Source organism: Psammomys obesus, unplaced genomic scaffold, assembly GCF_907164565.1.
Source record: "Psammomys obesus unplaced genomic scaffold, mPsaObe1.curated_primary_1811, whole genome shotgun sequence".
NCBI lineage: Eukaryota > Metazoa > Chordata > Mammalia > Rodentia > Muridae > Psammomys > Psammomys obesus.
The window spans coordinates 15,584,312-15,603,529 of NW_026596069.1; the positions used below are offsets into that span (position 1 = coordinate 15,584,312).

Sequence of the window (19,218 nt, forward strand, 5' to 3'; positions counted from 1 at the left end):
AGTTGCTAAGGGATCCATATGAAGACCAAATGGCCCATCAGCTCCATAAGTTTAGGAGGCCTAGGTGCATGCACTTAGGTTGGTGGTTCAGTCTCTGTGAGACTCCATGGGCCTACGTTAGCTGGCTCTGTTGGTCTTCTCGGGGAATTCTTGTCCCCTTTGGGTTCCTCTATCCTTCCCCCAACTCTTCCATAAGATTTCTAGATCTCTGTCTAATGTTTGCCCAAGGGTCTCAGCACCTGCTTTGATCTGTTGTTGGATGGAGCCTTTGAGAGGACAGTTATGCTAGGCTTCCATCTGCTAGTATATTGGAATATCACTAATAGCGACAGGGGTTGGCTCTTTTCCATGAGGTGGGTCTCAAGTTGGGCCAGGTATTGGTTGGCCATTTTCTCAAACTCTGTCAAAAGTTTTGTGAGTGGGTTGGTATCTTCCTCCCTTCACTGGAAATTCTACCAGGCTATAGGTGGTGACCACCTCAGTCTCCACATCTGCTGCTAGGATTCTCACCTAGAGTAACCCCATATCCTCCCAGTAGCCTCTCAGCCGTTAGAGATTCATTTGCTGAGAATTCTTTTGGGCCCCATTTCTAATTAGGTCATTTTGTTTATTGGTGTATTATTTCTTGAGTTTTATTATATATTAAACAACCTTTGTCAGATGTATGATTGGTGAAGATATTTTCCCAATATGTAGACTGTCATTTCATTCTACCGACAGTGTCCTTTGCTTTACAGAAGCTTTTCAATTTCAAGAGATCCCATTTATTAATTGTTGACCTTTGAGCCTGAGCTGTTAATGTTCTGTTCAGGAAGCTGTCTCCTGTGCCTGTGAGTTTATGGATCTTCCCCACTTTCTCTTCTAATAGATTTAGTACATCTGGTGTTATGTTGAGGTCTTTGACCAACTTGTACTTAAGCTTTATGCAGGGTGATAAATATGGATCTGTTTTCAATTTTCTACATGTAAACATCCAGTTAGACCAGGATCATTTGTTGAAGGTGCTGTTCTTTTTCCATTTTGGGGTTTTGGCTCCTTAGTCAAAAATCAAGTGTTTGTAGGTATGTGGGTTTATTTCTGGCTTTATTTCAATTCCATTGATCAATGAGTCTATTTCTTTGTCAGTACCATACATTTTTTTTTTATTACTATTGCTCTGTGGAGCAATAACTTGAAGTAAGGGGTGGAGATACCTTCAGAGGTTCTTTTCTTTTATAGGATTGTTTTAGCTATTCTGGTCTTTTTGTTTTTCTATATGAAGATTAGAATTGTCCTTCCAAGGTCTGTAAAGAACTGTGTTGGTATTTTGTTGGGAATTGTACTGAATCTGTTGATTTCCATCTTCTGATATTTTCTTCAATTGCTTTCTTCAGAGACTTGAAGTTCTTGGCAAACAAGTCTTTCACTTGCTTGGTTAGAGTTATACTTCGATATTTATATTATTTGTGGCTATTGCGAAGGGCATAGTTTCCCTAATTTCTTTTTCAACCTATTTGTTGTTTGTATACAGGAGGGCAACTGATTCTTATTTTTTAATTAATCTTGAATCCAGCTACTTTATTGAAGGCATTTATCAGTGGTAGAAGCTCTCTGGTGAAATTCCTGGGATCACTTATATACACTATCATATCATCTACAAAAGCGATACTTTGACTTCTTCCTTCCTGATTTGTATATCTTCGATTTCCTTTAGTTGCCCTATTGCTCTATCTAGAACCTTAAGTATTATATTAAAGAGATATGGAGAGAGTGAGCAGCTTGTCTTTTCTCTGAATTGTATTGAGTTTCTCAGCATTTAATTTGATGATGGCTATCAGCTTGCTGTATACTCTTTACTATGTTTAAGTATGGGCCTTGTATCACTGATCTCTCTAAGACTTTCATTATGAAGGGGTGTTGGATTTTGTCAAAGGCTTTTTTCCACTCAATGAGATGATCATGTGATTTATTCTTTAACTTTATTTATATGGTGGACTACATTGATAGATTTTTGTATCATGAATCATCCCAGCATCCTTGGAAGAAGCCTACTTGATTATGGTGGATGATGTGTTTGATGTGTTCTTGGATTTGGTTTGATGAGTATTTTATTGAATATTTTTATGTCAATGTTCATCAGTGAAATTGGTCTGAAATTTTCTTTCTTTTTTTTTCTGAGTCTTTGTGTGTTTAGGTATCAGGGTGACTATGGATTTAATAGAAAGAGTTTGGCAATGCTTCTTCTATTTTGTGGAATAGTTTTAGAAATAATGGTATTAGATTTTCTTTGAATGTCTGGTAGAATGCTGAGCTAAAACCATCTAGTCCTGAACTTTATCATCATTATTATGATTTTTTGGATGGGAGACTTATTTATTTTTTTATCTTTGTTTTATAAATTTTTTTCTTCACAATTTATTCATTATATATCCTGATTGAAGCCCCCTCCCTTAACTTCTCCAGTCCCACCCTCTCTCCTTCTTTCTTTCATCCCCTTCCATTGAAAGGGGGAGTTCTCCACTATTGCCATCTGCCCATAGCTTGTTAAGTTTCATCAGGGCTGCTTGGATCCTCTTCTTCTGTGGCCTGGCAAGGCTGCATCATCAGGGGCAAGTGATCAGAGAGCAGTCAATTGAGTTCATTACTGAGGCAGCCCCTGATCTCTCCCTCCCCCAGCTATCCACATGGAGACTGATCTGCCAGTTGGCCACATCTGAGTAAGGGGTCTAGGTCCTCTCCATGCATGGTCCTCCATTGGTGCATCAGTCTCTGAAGAACCTTCTAGGCTCAGATCTTTTAGTTTTGTTGGTTTCCTTGTGGGGCTCCTGTCAGATGGGAGACTTTTGATGACTACTATTTCCTTGGGGGTTTTAGGACATTTTAAACAGTTTATCTGATCTTGACTTAAGTTTGGTAGATAAAAATCTATCAAGAAAATCATCCATTTCCTTTAGATTTTCCAATTTTGTGGAATACAGTCTTTAGAAGTGAGACCTAAAGATTTTTTTTTAAATTTCCTTATTATCTGTGTTGTGTCCCCCTTTTATTTTCTGATTTTGTCAATTTGGATACTCTTACTCTGCCTTTTAGTTATTCTGGCTAAGGTTTTGTCTATCTTGTTGATTTTCTCTAAGAACCAGCTCTTGGTTTCATTGATTCTATGCGTTGTTCTCTTTGTTTTCACTTTATGGATTTCAGCCCTGTGTTTGATTATTTTCTGTTGTCTACTCCTTTTTGGTGTGTTTGCTTCTTTCTATTCTAAAGCTTTCAGGAGTGTTGCTAAGTTACTAGTTTGGGATCTCCTTTCCAACTTCTTTATGAAGGCTCTTTGCACTAGGAAATTTCCTTTTAGCATTACTTTCTTTGTGTTTCCTTAATTTGGGTATGTTGTGCCTTCATGTTCATTGAATACTAGAATGGCTTTACTTTCTTTCTTTACTTCTTTTCAGACCCAGTGGTCATTGAGTAGGGAGTTGTTCAGTTTCTATGAGTTTTTAGGCTTTTTTTTGTTTCTTTTGTTGCTGAGTTCCAGTTTTAATCCATTTTGGTCTGATAAGATGCCAGGGGTTATTTCAACCTTGGTGCATCTTTTGAGGCTTGCTTTGTGACCCAAGTATATGGTCAATTTTGGAGAGGGTTCTGTGAGATGCCGGTAAAAGTGTATGTTCTTCTGTGTTTGGATGGAATCAATTCTCAGGGGATACAGGAAGGATTGGTAGTCCCTGGTGGCTGCTGGTCTCTGGGATTGCAGGTAGGTGGTCCCTATGTCTGCCAATCTTTGGAAGTTGTTGGTAGAGATGGGGCCCAGGGAAATGGAGTGCATCTGTGTGATGGAACAGAGCTCCAAGGAAGACCATACCACTCTTCTTTATATTTTTATTCACCATTCAGCTAATAATCAAAGATTCTGTTTTTAGGAAATACAGATTTTACCTGCACCACTCAGCAACCCATACATTCATGTGATTTACTGCACTAGTCACAGTAGCTGGGAAATAGAACCAGCTTAGATGACCATCAAGAATAAACAGATTAAAAAAAACATATACATAATGGGATTTCATGTCTCTGTAAAGAAAAATGAAATGATGACATTTGTAGGAAGTTGACACAACTGGAATCATTGTGTTAAGAGGAACATGCTAGATTCAGAAAGACAAATACCACAACTTCTTTCATGTATAGAACCTAAATTTAAAATTATATATTATATGTATATAAAATAGAGATTAAACTGTATTTTTCTCTTTGGACCCTCTAAGACAAGAATATAAGAAGAGAACTGAGCCTTTGTCCCTTTCCCTTCTCAGCGGGTAAATCATGCACAGGAACACTTGCAGTGAACATCGAGGATGTGAATGACAATGCACCAGAGATCATTGAAGATTATCTTGTCATCTGCAAGCCAAAGATGGGATATATGGATATTTCAGCTGTGGATCCTGATGAACCTGTCAATGGCCCTCCTTTTCAGTTCAACTTGGCAAGCTCTTCTCCAGAAGTCAACAGAATCTGGACCCTCAAGCCAGTTAACGGTATTCCAGAAAGTTAATGATTCATGCAGAATAACTGTTGGAGGGGTTCACATGGTAATTTACACAAAGCATGATGCAAAAGTTTAGGATGTTAAATTAAGCTTTTCCAATGCATGTGTATGCATATAGAAGAGCATGTGTATGGGCAGGCACCTCTCTATATGTGTGTGTGCGTGTATGTTTGACTCTGTATATAAGTGTCTGCATGTTCATAGAGGCTTGGTGGACTGCCAGACTAGATTAATCTGCAAGTGCTAGGCAAAGAGAGATCCTTTCTCAAAAAACAAGGTGGTCAGTTTCTGGGGCATGATACCTGAGGTTCTAATGGGATCTTTATATGTGTACATCTTTCTACACAAAATCAATCAATGGAAGCAAAATCCTTTTATTTTCTTAAAGATACAGCTGCCCGCCTATCCTATCGGAAGAATGCTGAAGCTCAGATATACACCATTCCTGTTACTGTAAAAGATAGAGCCGGGAAAAATGCAACCAAAATCTTGAGAGTTAACCTGTGTGACTGCACTCACCCCAGCCAGTGTGTGGCCAGGTCAAGGAGTGCAGGAATCGCCATGGGGAAGTGGGCCATCCTTGCCATCTTGCTGGGCATCGCACTGCTCTTTTGTAAGTACTTTCATTCACTTGAAGATGAAATGCAAAATTAAAGGTCTGAACATCTTGGGAAGTAAATACAGACAAGCATCTTTTAGGTGTGAGTTCTGTTTACACATTACCTCTGTATTCTGTGGTAGCTGAGTACTGCTAGAATCGTTGTTCTTTGAGGGAAATTGGGTCCTTTCTGCAACAGAATTGTTAAAAAGTATTTAGCTTATTCAATTCTGCTTTCTTTTCTTCATTTATAGGGGCAGTAGTAGTAAGCTACACTGTGGGGGTACAATTAAGTAAATTTATGTGACATTATTAGACTAGTACCTACTAATTTCTAATAATCATTAATTAGTTTTCACCAACACAACAAAATAAATGTATCTTTAATACCTACTAGATTTCAGAAAATGGTACTAGGTAGGATTCATTGGAGAGCAAAATAGACAAAAATAAATAAATAACAAAATAGAAACAAAAAACTCAATAATCACCAAAAATTTCATTTCTGAGAGGAATATATTGGAATACAGTAAGTAGACTCAAGCATGCTGTCATGTATGTATGAGGTTATCGGTCTTGGTGGCCACCCATTGCCACATATGGTTAGATCACTAGGTCATGCCTACATAACATGATTTGGTCTCTTCAGTTATGTGGCATACCCAGGGAGAAGGGCTTTCAGATGGAGGAGAAAGTTAAGTCAAAAACTGTATGGTAGGATTATGTCTGAAGAAATCAAACAATGGTGTAGAGTGTCCTTTGTCCACATGGAAGTGGATGAGGGGAGGAATATCAGGAAACACAGCTAGAAGGAGAAAGGAGGCGGGCACAGTGATCCTTCAGGGGACAGATGGTAATAGCTCAGAGCCATTCGGGTCAGCTGAAATCTGTGACCTCTGTAAGAAGGCCTTACTGAGAATATCTGAGTGAAAAGTGTAGACGTGTTCCCTCAGAACTTGAAATCTGCATGCTAAAATTTGAATCTCCTGTAATTTTTATTCTTGGGTTTTTGTTGTTTGTTGGTTTGGTTGGTTGGTTTTGTTGGTTTTTTTTTATTTTTTATTTAACTTTTATTAATTACACTTTATTCATTTTGTATCCCCCCATAAGCCCCTCCCTCTTCCCCTCCTGGTCCCACCTTCCCCCCCTTCTGCATGCATGCCCCTCCCCAAGTCCACTGATAGGGGAGGTCCTCCTCTCCTTCTTTCTGATCTTAGTCTGTTCTCATCAGAAGTGGCTGCATTGTCAGGGTTCTAGGTTATCTCCATGGATAGTCCTTGGTTGGAGTATGAGTCTCTGGGAAGTTCCCTGTGTTCAAATTTTCTTGTTCTGTTGCTCTCCTTGTGGAGTTCCTGTCTTCTCCAGCTCTTACTATTTCCCACTTCTTTTGAGGCAAAAGTCTTACTATGTAGACCTGGTTGTAATTTTCATATCATGAATTAGTCTTAATTTTGCTCTTTTTTTTTTTCTTCACTTAAAAGCTTAAAAATCTAAGGTCATGGGCCATACAAAATCATGTGGTGGACTGGAATTATGGACACAGTTTGCCAGTGTGCTAGAGTGTCTTCTGAACCACTGAAAGTAGCTGTTATTACTACTGATTTAGTGACCATAGTGTCTTAAATCTCCTATTATTATATAGGATAAAAGTCTAAACACATAAGATACAAAATGTGTTTAATTATGTTCTTTTTTTTTCTTCAATTGGCAAATCGATCTTTTGGGACTCAGTAAATATCTCCAATGTTTAACTTAAATAGATGTTAGAGACTTTAAGGTCTACAGTTGAACTCATGATTCTAAACCCGTTCACATGAAGGGGAGGATGCCTTAGAAAAATTATCAAAATATGCATGTGATTATAACACATTTCAAATTGTGCCTGTGAGTTTGAAAAGACCAGGACAATTTAAGGGAAGCAACAGTTAATGTTCTTGTCCTCATGAGGCCTAAGGCATAAGCAATAAAGATGATTGCTTTATTATATATTTGGTAACTTATGTTCTTTTAAAACTGTATTTCTTTATTGTATGTTTGGTAACTTGAGTATGATAATTTAAAAATGTATTTCTTATTTTTACTTAGCGGTACTGTTAACTTTAGTATGTGGAGTTGTTACTACCCGAAAAGGAAAACATTTTCCTGAAGATTTAGCACAGCAAAACTTAATTATATCGAACACCGAAGCACCTGGAGACGACAGGGTGGTAAGTGATTTTTTTTGGCGAACAACTATCCCTGCAGTTTTAAACTTCACTCGTGTGAAGTTACTTAGGAGTTACTTTATTTTTGTAATTGGTAAGAATCTTGTAAATTTTAAGTCTTCTGTCTGTCAGTGTTCCAGAACTTAACGGAGTGGTACTTATTGAACTTCAAGAAGCAAATTTACTTTTCAGTTCTATTCTTTCCACTTTTTGCTAGTATTAATTCAAACTTAGTCTTTTACATTGTGAATTAATTACAACAGTAATAATTCTGACTGCTTTCTGCAATGTGTAAAATTCTTTGACCCCACTGTTTTCTTTCCTTATTATAATGTAGTGCTCTGCCAATGGATTCACTACCCAGACAGCCAACAACTCCAGCCAGGGCTTCTGTGGCACAATGGGATCAGGAATGAGGAATGGTGGGCAGGAGACCATTGAAATGATGAAAGGACACCAGACCCTGGACTCCTGCCGCGTCGCTGGCCACCACCACACTCTGGAATCCTGCAGGGGCGGACACATGGAGACTGACAACTGCAGATACACTTACTCAGAGTGGCACAATTTCACTCAGCCTCGACTTGGTGAAGTGAGTTTCCTTCCATGTTTTACTCTGAGGTAGAGAACAATAAGACACTGGTATTAATGTACATCTCTAGAAACTGTTTTGCTAAGTCCCTTCTCTTGTTTCTGTTGGTCTTTTAAACATGTTTTGATTTTGTTACTGTATTTAATTTTTAAATATTTTTATTCCTTTGTCACATTCACTCAGTTTCTATGATCTTACAGGAACCAGGGGCTTCTATTATCTGCCCCTAAAGATTCATTTTTACGTGCACATTTATCTTATAAACTCCTTTGATAAGAAAAGAATGTGAAGAAAAATTCTAGTATCTCACAAATATACATTTTCCAAGTAAAACATATTTTGCTGTGAAAACATAAACCTCTGAATGCATTTTTTAGGTTAAAGATTAACACACTTAAGGTATACATTGATTTGTTTAATATTTTCCTTTATTCTAAGTGGACTAGTTATAATTGCACATATTAGACGATGTTAGTGATTGAATGCTTTTGCTTTATTCTGCCAGTATGTTTGTGTGTGTAACAAAAACCTCACATGTGATTTGTATGTTAGGTCAGGGTAGGGATCCTGTTTAAGCTTCCATGTCTGAAGCAGAGGGAGCTACTGTGCTCAAGGCAAACATTCTACCAACCACCTTTAGTTCAGAACAGAACACGAGTTTGAATATTCTAGAAGAGGGCTCTTAATTTCTTCATACCCATATCTTTTTTTTTTTTTTTTGTCACAGTCAGTGTTTACATGTTTTATATTTGAAGATGGCATTCATGTGAGCTCACAATAAGGGACAAAGCTCCATACACTCACTTAGAAACACCCTTCAGCGTCATAACTAGTAGTGGAAGGAGAGGCTAACAAGGATAACACTCTTGGTAGCAGCGGGCCACCAGGTGATGGTTAGGGGAGGACTGCAAGAGCAGATAGCATAGGAAGCCTTCAAGTGTGGAAGACAGGCCAGCGAGACACAGCGCTGTGGGTGAGGCAGCGGCGGTCAACAGTTTGCCGCTTCGGAACAAAAGCATAGTTTCTGCAGTGTGAATTAAGCAGATGCTTGTAAGTTCAGTGATTTTCTGGAGGTGTATCTCTGGCTCTTGGCGACTTTGGAATGCAGTAATTTTCTTATGTACTTCATCACGGCACATGGTGGAGCTTTAGTTTATATTCGTTGTACAATTACCATGGGATAGGCATAAGAAATGTGATTTCATGCGCTGCTATTGCCATCATTAGCTCCCTGAAATAACAGGAGGGGAACACAACTTAAAGTAACACAAGTTAGTAAACTAAAGTTATTTCAAACTAGGGCCACTTGGTACCCACACACAAATTCCAACCGCCTGTCATAGTGTCTCCATTTTGTGAAACTGACTGCAACTATAGACACAAAATTTGGGGATAAATATTTTATGATGACTTAAGTATACTTAAATATAAATTTTTGGACCTAGTTTTTAATTTTGTGAATTATTAAAAATGAAAAATAATACTGATTTATGATATGGCTGTAATATAGACCAATCATGTGCATTTTTTGTGTGTAGGACTCCATTAGAGGACACACTGGTTAAAAATTAAACATAAAAGGTAAATAAAATAAATTTTCTGTTCATATGTTTAAGTTGTTTAAAAAAATAATACAACCCTCTTTTTTGGACTTTACAGAAATTGCATGTGTGTAACCAGAACGAAGAACACATCCCATCCCAAGACTACGTCCTCACCTATAACTACGAAGGCAGGGGATCTCCAGCGGGTTCTGTAGGCTGCTGCAGTGAAAAGCAAGAAGAGGAGGGACTGGACTTTTTAAACAACCTGGAACCCAAATTCCTTACATTGGCAGAAACATGCACAAAAAGATAATGCCGCCTGGTAACAATTAGACACGTCCTTAGCAGAAGTTTGAAACGATGAAATGTAAAAAAAAGAGTCACTATTTGCACAAAATGGTCTTGAGCTATGCTGGCTTATCTTGTGATAGTCTGATTTTAGTCTAGTGTGAAACTGACACATAATCAGGAGTAGCCATTTCTGTGGAAATCTGGTATTTTCTGGGCTGGCTATGTGCTGTGTGTAACTGTCCTGCAGTGCTGGGCAGGGCAGTGAGCTTCAGCTCCTAGCCTGTCACAGGGTCATGACCGTTGCAGTGTGTGGGGTCATATATCTCCTCTGATTGCTAATAAGATACAATCACATCCTGAGCCAAGGACAGTGTGCACATATAATGAACTTTTCTACAGTTTAAAGTCTCCCCATAGCAATTTGTATTAAAGTGATTGGTTGCTGACCACTTTTTAAAAAGCACAAGTGTTAAAATTAGAAAGCTTGAGGAGTTCAAGCTGCAGTACTGGAGTTAGCTAAGGTCTGGAAAGGGCCTGCCTAGCCCAGAGGATACTTTCCTAACAAATGAATTGTGTAACGTGTTAGTCTAAAAAAACCGTTAAGTTGTTAGCAATATCACTCACTACATAAACCTTCTAAAGGTGGTTTAACATACAAACAAAACATTAAGGATGAATGTTTCAGGACAGAAATAATTAATGCTAAGTTACATTAAAATTTCTGTAAAGCTGAGGATCTCTGACCTGCCTCCGTCGGATTTCACTGTCAAATATTTTATTGGTCTTTGGAAACAAAATTTGGCAAGCTAGGATACTGTATAGCAATTTTCTATTTCATCACAGTCTGAAACCTTTTGTGATTTGTAACCAAAGTAGGAATCAGAGTGATGTTTAAAATGCGATGTAAACAAAGAGGAAAATGGCAATTATTTAAGTTTAGTGGGAAAGTAAGGAAGAGTGGATTTAGTTTGAAGGATATGTAAAGATCTGTACATCCAAATATTAGAAGACAACTAGGTGATCCTCCCCCATAACCCCTACAATGCTGAGACCCACAGTTTCCTGTCGGGTCGATTACAGAAATGCATGTTTTGGGGGGATGTAGTGTTGACCGCCAATGGAGTTACATCCTCCATCAACTTTTTTCTTTTCTTTTTCTACCCTTTTCTCTCTCTTCCTCCTGTTCTTTCATTTTTTATTTTGTTTTTATTCTATTTTTTTTTTTTTTTTTTGGAGGGGGTAGTGGTGGTGGATTATCTCTACCTACTGGCTGTCCTCAAATTCACAATACCCCTGACTCAGCCTTTGAATACTAGAATTAAAGGCAGATGCCACACTCTTTGTTTTTTGATGCAGAGCCAACTGGCCTTGGCCTTTAAGTTTGGAGCCTTCATGGTGCAGTGTGGAGGCAATGGGGAGAAAGTGTTTTTATCCTCAGAGCCACAGACTCATGGCTTCTTATCTCCCACCAACGAGAATTATAGCTTTTATCTCCAGTACTCACTCACACCCTATGTGAAAGGAGCTCTGGCACCATTTCAGAAACGCAGGCCCTCCTTGGTTCCTTTTCCTGTCCTCCAAAGCTGCTTGAAAGCCCTGCATCTGATCCACCTAGGTGGCAAATCTAGAAACTCAATCATCCTTTAGTGTGATTTAATTTTTTTAAAACCAGTTTGCATTGTTAGGGATAATTCATCATGACAGAAAAAAACAGGAATTTTGGATCCGTGGAAGAAAGAGATCAAATTGTCATTTAGGGAGGGCACCCAGATGGAACAGTCTGGGGTTCAGAGACAATCAAGCAGAGCTGCCAGGAAGGTCAAAGCATGAAGCCAGCAGGGCTGTGAGCAGCAGAGAAGGCCACATTTTATGCCCTTTGCGTTCTCCAATGTCTTATCCTGCCTTTTCTTCTTGCTCTTAAACCAATATGCCCACCCTTTAGTTTGTAGAAGTGTCAGCAAGACATTTTTAAGACCTCTTCTTATTTGGAATATTTTGAATCTGGAAGGACAGTGATAGGAGATGTAGCTCAGTCAGCAGAATGCTGCCTGGCATGCCTGAAGCCCAGGATTTGATTCCAAGCACTGCATAAAACAGGCTTGGTGGCTCTACTAGTAGCCCCAGCCCTTGAAAGAGGTGAGGGCAGGAGGATCGAGGTAGTTCAAACTCTTCCATAGCTATGTGAAAAGTTTTTTTTTTTTATTGTTAGTTACATTTGATTAAGTCTGTATCCCAGCTGTATCCCTCTCCCTTATTCCCTCCCAATCTCACCCTTCCTCCCTCATCTCCTCTTTGTCCCTTTCCAAGTCCACTGATAGGGGAGGACCTCCTTCCCTTTTATGCTACACTGGTTTATCAGGTATCTTCAGGACTGGCTGCAAAGTCCTCCTCTGTGGCCTAGCAGGGCTTCTCCTCCCTTGAGGGAGTGGGATGGTGAGGTCAAAGAGCCTGCCATTGAGTTAATGTCAGAAATAGTCCCTGTTCTCCTTACTAGGGTATACACTTGGATACTGAGCTGCCATGGGCTACATCCGAGCAGGGGTTTTAGGTTATATCCATGCATAGTCCTTGGTTGGAGAAACAGTCTCATAAAAAACCCCTGTGCCCAGATATATTTGGTCCTTGTGGAACTCCTGTCCTCTCCAGCTCATACTAACTCCCCTTTCTTTCATATGATTCCCTGCACCCTGCCAAAGGTTTGGTTATGAGTCTCAGTATCTGCTTTGATAGACTGCTAGGTAGAGTCTTTCAGAGGCCCTCTGCAGTAGGCTCCTGTCCTGTTACTTGTTTTTGAGGCCAGCGTGGGATCTATGCTGCGAGTCTTTGGATGCGCTAGAGTAAATATGACCTGTTCAATAAAGTCCCTATCCTTTATCCATTGATGCTAAGGTCTTCAACTACGTGAGTATCTAGAATTCTGATTTGATTTTTATATTTTTCATGTTTTTATTTTATCCTGAGAGTTACTTTCTTGGTAGATGTTTGAAATTGTCCTTTTTTTTTTTTGTTCATATAATATTATTCTTTTCTCAAATGTATAAGGTGAAAATTGTGCTATTTTAGTGGGTAAGAAAAACATCTCTTTGTTTTTTAACACTTTCATCTTCCCCCCTGCCACCCCAGGTTTTTATGCAAATGTACAGTTACTTTTTTCTCACATTTATAAGGAAGCAGTCTAAAAAGCAATTGGAGTTTGTTTTTCAATGATTTCAACAAGTTCAATTTGACAATTAAATTGCTTCTGAATCTTATCAAATGAAAAAACAAGCATGAAATGTGAGAAATAATGCTTCTCAATAAGGAATGTAATAAAGTGATGTTAAACTGCTTTCCTGTCTTTGCTGATTGTAGAGGCTGAAGGATCTAAGGGGTTAACACGCAAACTGAGTTTCAGACTAGCAAGAAAATTGAAAGACTCCACAGCTCCTCTGTTGCACAGTGGAGAATATTCTCTAGAACATGTAACTCACAAACTGTCAACATCATCAGTATGTCCTGGGACCACGACACCATTTTGAGACAGATTTCTCCAGATGAGGACCACCTGAAAACATTCATTATGTGGATGTGATTTACCACTAATGACATACTGGTAAAGAACTTGAAACTGGGGACCAGAAATTGTTAAAGTTATTTTTAAATATAATTTATTCACTTTATATCCTGATTGTAGCCTCCTCCCTCATCTCCTCCCAATTCCACCCTCCCTCTATCTTTTTTCCATCCCCTAGACAACAGAAATGGGGAGCCTTCCTCCCCTACTGTCTGACCCTAGCCTCTCAGTTCTCATCAGGACTTCCTGGATCCTCTTCCTCTGTGGCCTGGCAAGGCTACCCTGCCAGGAGGAAGTGATCAAAGAGCAGACAACCAGGTCTATGTCAGAGACAACCCCTGCTCCCCTTACTAGGACACCCACATGGAGACTGAGCTGCTTATAGGCTACTTCTCAGCCGGGGGCTTAGGTACTTTCCATTCCATTAGGTCCTATGTTGGGGCATCAGTCTGTGCAGGCCCCGCCCTGGCCCCATACTTGTTGGTTCTGTTGGTGTCCTTGTGGAACTCTTGTCCTCCAGGGTTTTTCTATGCCCCTCCCCACCAACTATTCCTTAGGACTCCTTGCACTCTGCCCAAAGTTTGGCTATGAGTCTCAGCATCTGCTTCAATCCCGTGTTGGCTGGAATGTTTCAGAGAACATTCTGGTCCCTCTCTTCAGCTGCTTCTGTGTCTATTCTATTTGCCCTTCTGAATGAGAATTAAACATCTGCCTAGGGTACTCTTTGTTGTTTAGCTTCTTTAGGTCTGTGGAATGTAGAATGGTTATTATCCTGTATTATATGCCCAATATCCACCTAATAATGAGTATATACTATGTGTGTTGTCTTTCTGGTTTTGTGTTACCTCACTGAGGATGATCTTTTCTATTTCCACACCTTTGCCTGCAAATTTCATGAGCTCTTGTTTTAAATAGCTAAGTAGTATTCTATTGTGTAAATGTACCACAATTTCTGTATCTATTCTTCGGTTGAGGGACATATAATTTGTTTTCATATTATGGCTATTACAAATAAAGCTGCTATGAACATAGTTGAGCAAATATCCTTGTTGTAAGGTAGAGATCTTTCTGGGGTCTTGAGGTAGCACTATTCCCAATTTTCTGAGAAAGCACTAGATTGATTTCCAAAGTGGCTGTACAAGTTTGTGCTCCCACCAGCAAGGGAAGAGTGTTCCTGTTTCTCTACAACGTCTCCAGCATGTGCCATCACTTGAGTTCATTTATTTATTTATTTATTTATTTATTTATTTATTTATTTATTTATTTATATTATTAGTTCCATTTTATTAACTTTGTATCCCAGCTGTATCCAGCTCCCTCATTCCCTCCCAACCCCACCCTCCCTCCCTCATCTCCTCCCTGCACCTTTCCAAGTCCAGATGTCCATCAACGAAGGAATGGATACAGAAATTGTGGTATTTTTACACAATGGAATACTACTTGGCAATTAAAAACGAGGAAATCATGAAATTTGCAGGCAAATGGTGGGATCTAGAAAAGATCATTCTGAGTGAGGTATCCCAGAAGGAGGAAGACACACATGGTACATACTCACTTATTTAGACCTATATGATACCATAAACATAATGAAATCTCCATACCTAAAGAAGATAAACAAGAAAGAGGACCCAGGGTAAGATGATCAATCCTCACTTAGAAAGACAAATGGGATGGGCATTGGATGTAGGAGAAATCACTTGAGTTTTTGATCTTAGCCATTCTGAAGGGCATAATATGGAATCTCAGAGTCATTTTGATTTGCATTTCCCTGATGACTAAGGATGATACACATTTCTTTAAGTGTTTCTCTGTCATTCTATATTCCTTTATGGAGAATTCTCTGTTTAGCTCTGTACCCCAATTTTTAAGTGGATACTTTGGTTGGTTGGTGTTTAATTTCTTGAGTTCTTTATATATTCTGGATATTAGCCCTATGTCAGATTAGGATTGATGAAGATCTTTTCCCAGTCTGTAGGCTGTCATTTTGCTCTGTTGACAGTGTTCTTTGCTTTACAGAAGCTTTTCAGTTTCATGAGGTCCCATTTATTGATTATTGCTCTTAGAGCCTGTGCTGTTGGTGCTCTTTTCAGGAAGTTGTCTCCTGTGCCCACGAGGTCAAGGCCCTTCCTCACTTTTCTTCTGACCCATCCCACAGGTCTGTCAACAGAGATCCTGAATGGGGGAGTGGGAATAAAAAAGGGGGACAAGGGCGCGAGAAATGAAGACCAAGACAGTATCTCTGATCAAAGTCTCCGTTTATTCGAGTTTTCCATACAACTATATAGGCAGAAGCAGAAGGAATGTAATTGCCTTTGGTAGGGTTACTAACTGAATAGAAATCACAGGATGGCCCACCAAGATGTGCTAATAATGGTAATTTGGAAAGTTCCTCAGAAGAGTTACTTGGGAAGCCCTGAGGGAGAGGAGGATTTAAGGTATTTCAGGAAGATGATCTTATCCAAAGCCCCAGGTCAGCCAGGAATGCACTATTATATCCGGGCAGTACACCGGTCAAGCCAGATGCCAAAATTCAGGGAGCAGCAAGGTGCCAGAAGGCCCCCAACATTCTTCTAACAGACTTGGTGTGTCTGGTGTTGAGGTCTTTGATCCACTTGGAGTTTAGTTTTGTGCAGGGTGAATAAATATGTATCTATTTACTTTTTTCTACATATAGAAATCCATTTTGAACTACATTATTTGTCTTTTTCTATTGTATTGTTTTGAATTCTTCATCAAAAATCAAGTGTCTATAGGTGTGTGGGTTTATTTCTGGGTCTTTGATTCAATTCCATTTATTCACCAGTCTGTGTCTATGCCAGTACCATGTTGTTTTTATCACTGTTGCACTATAGTACAGCTTGAGAGAAAATCCAACACCTGTTCATGTTTAAAGTCTTAGAGAGATCAGTGATACAAGGCACATACCTAAACAGAGTAAAGGCAATATACAGCAAGCCTATAGCCAACATCAAACTAAAAAAGAGAAAATTAAATCAATTCCACTAAAATCGGGGATATGACAAAACTGCTCACTCTCTCTATATCTCTTCAACATAGTGCTTGAAGCCCTAGCTAGAGCAGTAAGACTACTAAAGGAGATCAAGAGGATATAAATTGCAAAGGAAGAAGTCAAAGTATCACTATTTGCAGATAATATGATAGTAAATGTAAGTGACCCCAAAAATTCTAGTAAGGCACTCCTACAGCTGATAAACACCTTCAGCAAGGTAGTTGGATACAAAATTAACTAAAAACAAAACAAAACAAAACAAAAACAACCAATCAACCAACCAACCAACCAACCAACAACAACAACAAAAAACAGTAGCCCTCCTGTATACAAAAGACAAAGGAGCTGAGAAAGAAATTAGGGAAACAACACCCTTCACAATAACCACAAATAACATAAAACACCTTGGTGTAACTCTAATGAAAAAAACAAACAAACAAACAAACTTCAAGTCTCTATGAAAAAAACTTCAAGTCTCTGAAGAAAGAAATTGAAGAAGTTATCAGAAGATGGAAAGATCTCCCATGTTCATGCATCTGTAGGATTAACATAGTGAAAATAGCCATCCTACCAAAAACAATCTACAGATTGAATGCTATTCCCATCAAAATACTAACACAATTCTTTTTTTTTTCTGCATGACAAATATTTAATTGGAAAAATAATAGGATGGAAATAAAATTGATATTTACTATGATTGGAACAGAGACTTGTCCTAGAGAAGAAAATTCAGTTTTCACTTACCAAAGGCCAAATACAAGAGAGAATCCTAAATTAAAGCTGGAAAGATCTGAATTCTATAGCTCACCAACACAATTCTTAACAGACCTTGAAAGAACAATTCTCAAATTCAAATGGAAAAACAAAGAGCTCAGAATAGCTAAACCAGTCCTGTACAATAAAAGATATTCTGGCTGTATCTCCATCCCAGTTAAAGGTATTTTTATAAAACTATGTTTGTTTTTTTTCCTTAACATAGCTATCATACAAATAATAGAGACTCTTTTATATTTGTTTAACAATAAGCTTCACAACACAATAGCTGAGCAGTTATTACTCTACTCTTCACCCTCTATGCTAATCTGCTTTCCTCCCAGCATGCATCTCAGAGATACTTGACTTTGTAACTGTCCTGTTGAGCTCTTTCCTCTGGTCCCTCTTGGACATCTGCCTTGGCTGAATGCTTTATTTCCTCTTCTAATTCTTCCTACCCTGCCTGGCAGGGTGTCCAGCCTTATTCTCTATCCTGATCATAAATTGGCTATAACCAGGGAATAATTGGGGAGCAGTGTTTATGCAACATTGAGACAGGAAATATTCAGAACAAGGATTGCAACCAGATATTGGGGTGGGTATAGAAATTAGCATTTTAATTACAGAGTAATGACTTTATATCTACAAGTAATTATTCTTAATGGCTGAGACATAGCTCTAGCCTCTTTTATTCATTGGTAAAGAAATTTACTAATAGAAGAATAAAGGGGTTGTGTTTTTGTGACATATATGGAATGCACTGACATTCTTTCTACCCCTCTCCATACCAACAGAAGGTATTAGGAACTAGGAATGTGAGAAGCAAGCTGTCTCCCAGTGCATTTTCTGGTTTGCTTTATGGTGAGGCAAGTTCCTCTTGAGTGCTCCAGGCAGAAGAGGCTGGCAGTCTTCTTCACCTGTGGCTCTCTTCCCACTGCTTCTTTTCTAGTATTTGCAAGGGAGTGTAGGTCTTAAATAAAGACCTCACTTTAAATTTAGACCTCTCTTGTTCTCAAGAACCAGTCAGGATGAGCATATTGCTAGGGCCAGGAAACATGGTGTTACACATACTTACTTCCCCAAGTAGAATTATCTACATCAACTTTGGGACCCCAAATGCTGAACTTAAGCAAAGAAACCTGACACCTCCCTCATTTATAATCATTGGCTCCTGTGAGAAATGCAACCACGGAGGAGATAAAATATTTTTGTCTAAGATTTACTTTGTATGTGTGTACACTCACACAAATCAAGGCACATTTAGAGACCAGAAGGGAACATCAGAGTCCTGGAGATGGAGAAAGTTTTGAAGTAGCTGTAAGCCTCCCAATATGGATATTGGAACTGAACTCTGGTTCTCTTCAGGAGTAGGAAGCACTCTTACCTACTAAGCCATCTCTCCATCCCTAGAAGAAAGCATTCATCAGTTCTCTTAGGCAGTATTTTCACCAGCCTATATAGATAGATGCAATGTGATCACACAGGGAACATTTTATTCTTAGATTCTGACACTCTTTATGTAGACATTTTACTATTGTTCCTTTCATAATGCCTTATGCTAAATGTTCTCTAGGATATAAATATATGCACATTAGTTCTGCTAAAATAATTTTCAACTTTACCCTTAATGATTTGTATTTCTTTATGTGTATAATGTGCATCTTGTGAGTGATATTGAATTTCTGGTTAGAGAGCTATGTTATAAAGGAAATTATGCTTGTGGGCCATGCAGGCTTCTATGATATCATGTGAAATGCTGGAAGCTAAGGGCAATCTTACAAATTATTTCAGTTATGTAGAATTGTTTTTTTTTAAATATGAGTCATCACAGGCAAGTTAAAACAGATATATAATAGCATAAGCTTACTTGAGGAAGAGCTAAACAAAAGAGGCCCAAGCCTAACAGAGAGAGCACAGAAAGGAAGACAGTGATGCTCATTTTCTTTTGCATCAAGCTGGGTTAGTATCATTTTTGCCCTGTGATCCTAAGTTAGTGAAGTGCACAGTACAGCTGAGCCACAGTCAGAATCACAACTCAGAGATGAGCGTGAATGTGCCTAAGTTCACACTGTGAAACTCCACACGACTCTTCTTCTGTATTTAATGTACATAAAGTATAGGTCATTTATTGTTCTTCTAGTGCTTCGC

General features: G+C 38.8%; 1 protein-coding gene across 3 annotated transcripts in view; it reads left to right on the forward strand.

Annotated features, from left to right (window-relative positions):
* The window catches only part of LOC129690064 (desmocollin-3), a 34,137-nt gene extending 24,361 nt beyond the window's left edge, over window positions 1–9,776 (forward strand). For 2 of the 3 annotated variants that reach the window (XM_055625601.1, XM_055625602.1), the window contains 5 exons: window positions 4,290–4,514; window positions 4,914–5,138; window positions 7,209–7,330; window positions 7,665–7,919; window positions 9,579–9,776. In XM_055625601.1, coding sequence (XP_055481576.1) covers window positions 4,290–4,514; window positions 4,914–5,138; window positions 7,209–7,330; window positions 7,665–7,919; window positions 9,579–9,776 — 1,025 coding nt within the window. Of the gene's footprint in view, window positions 1–4,289; window positions 4,515–4,913; window positions 5,139–7,208; window positions 7,331–7,664; window positions 7,920–9,457; window positions 9,485–9,578 lie in introns of those variants that run through there. The other variant, XM_055625603.1, reaches the window with a different exon arrangement.
* Window positions 9,777–19,218: the final 9,442 nt, after the last annotated feature.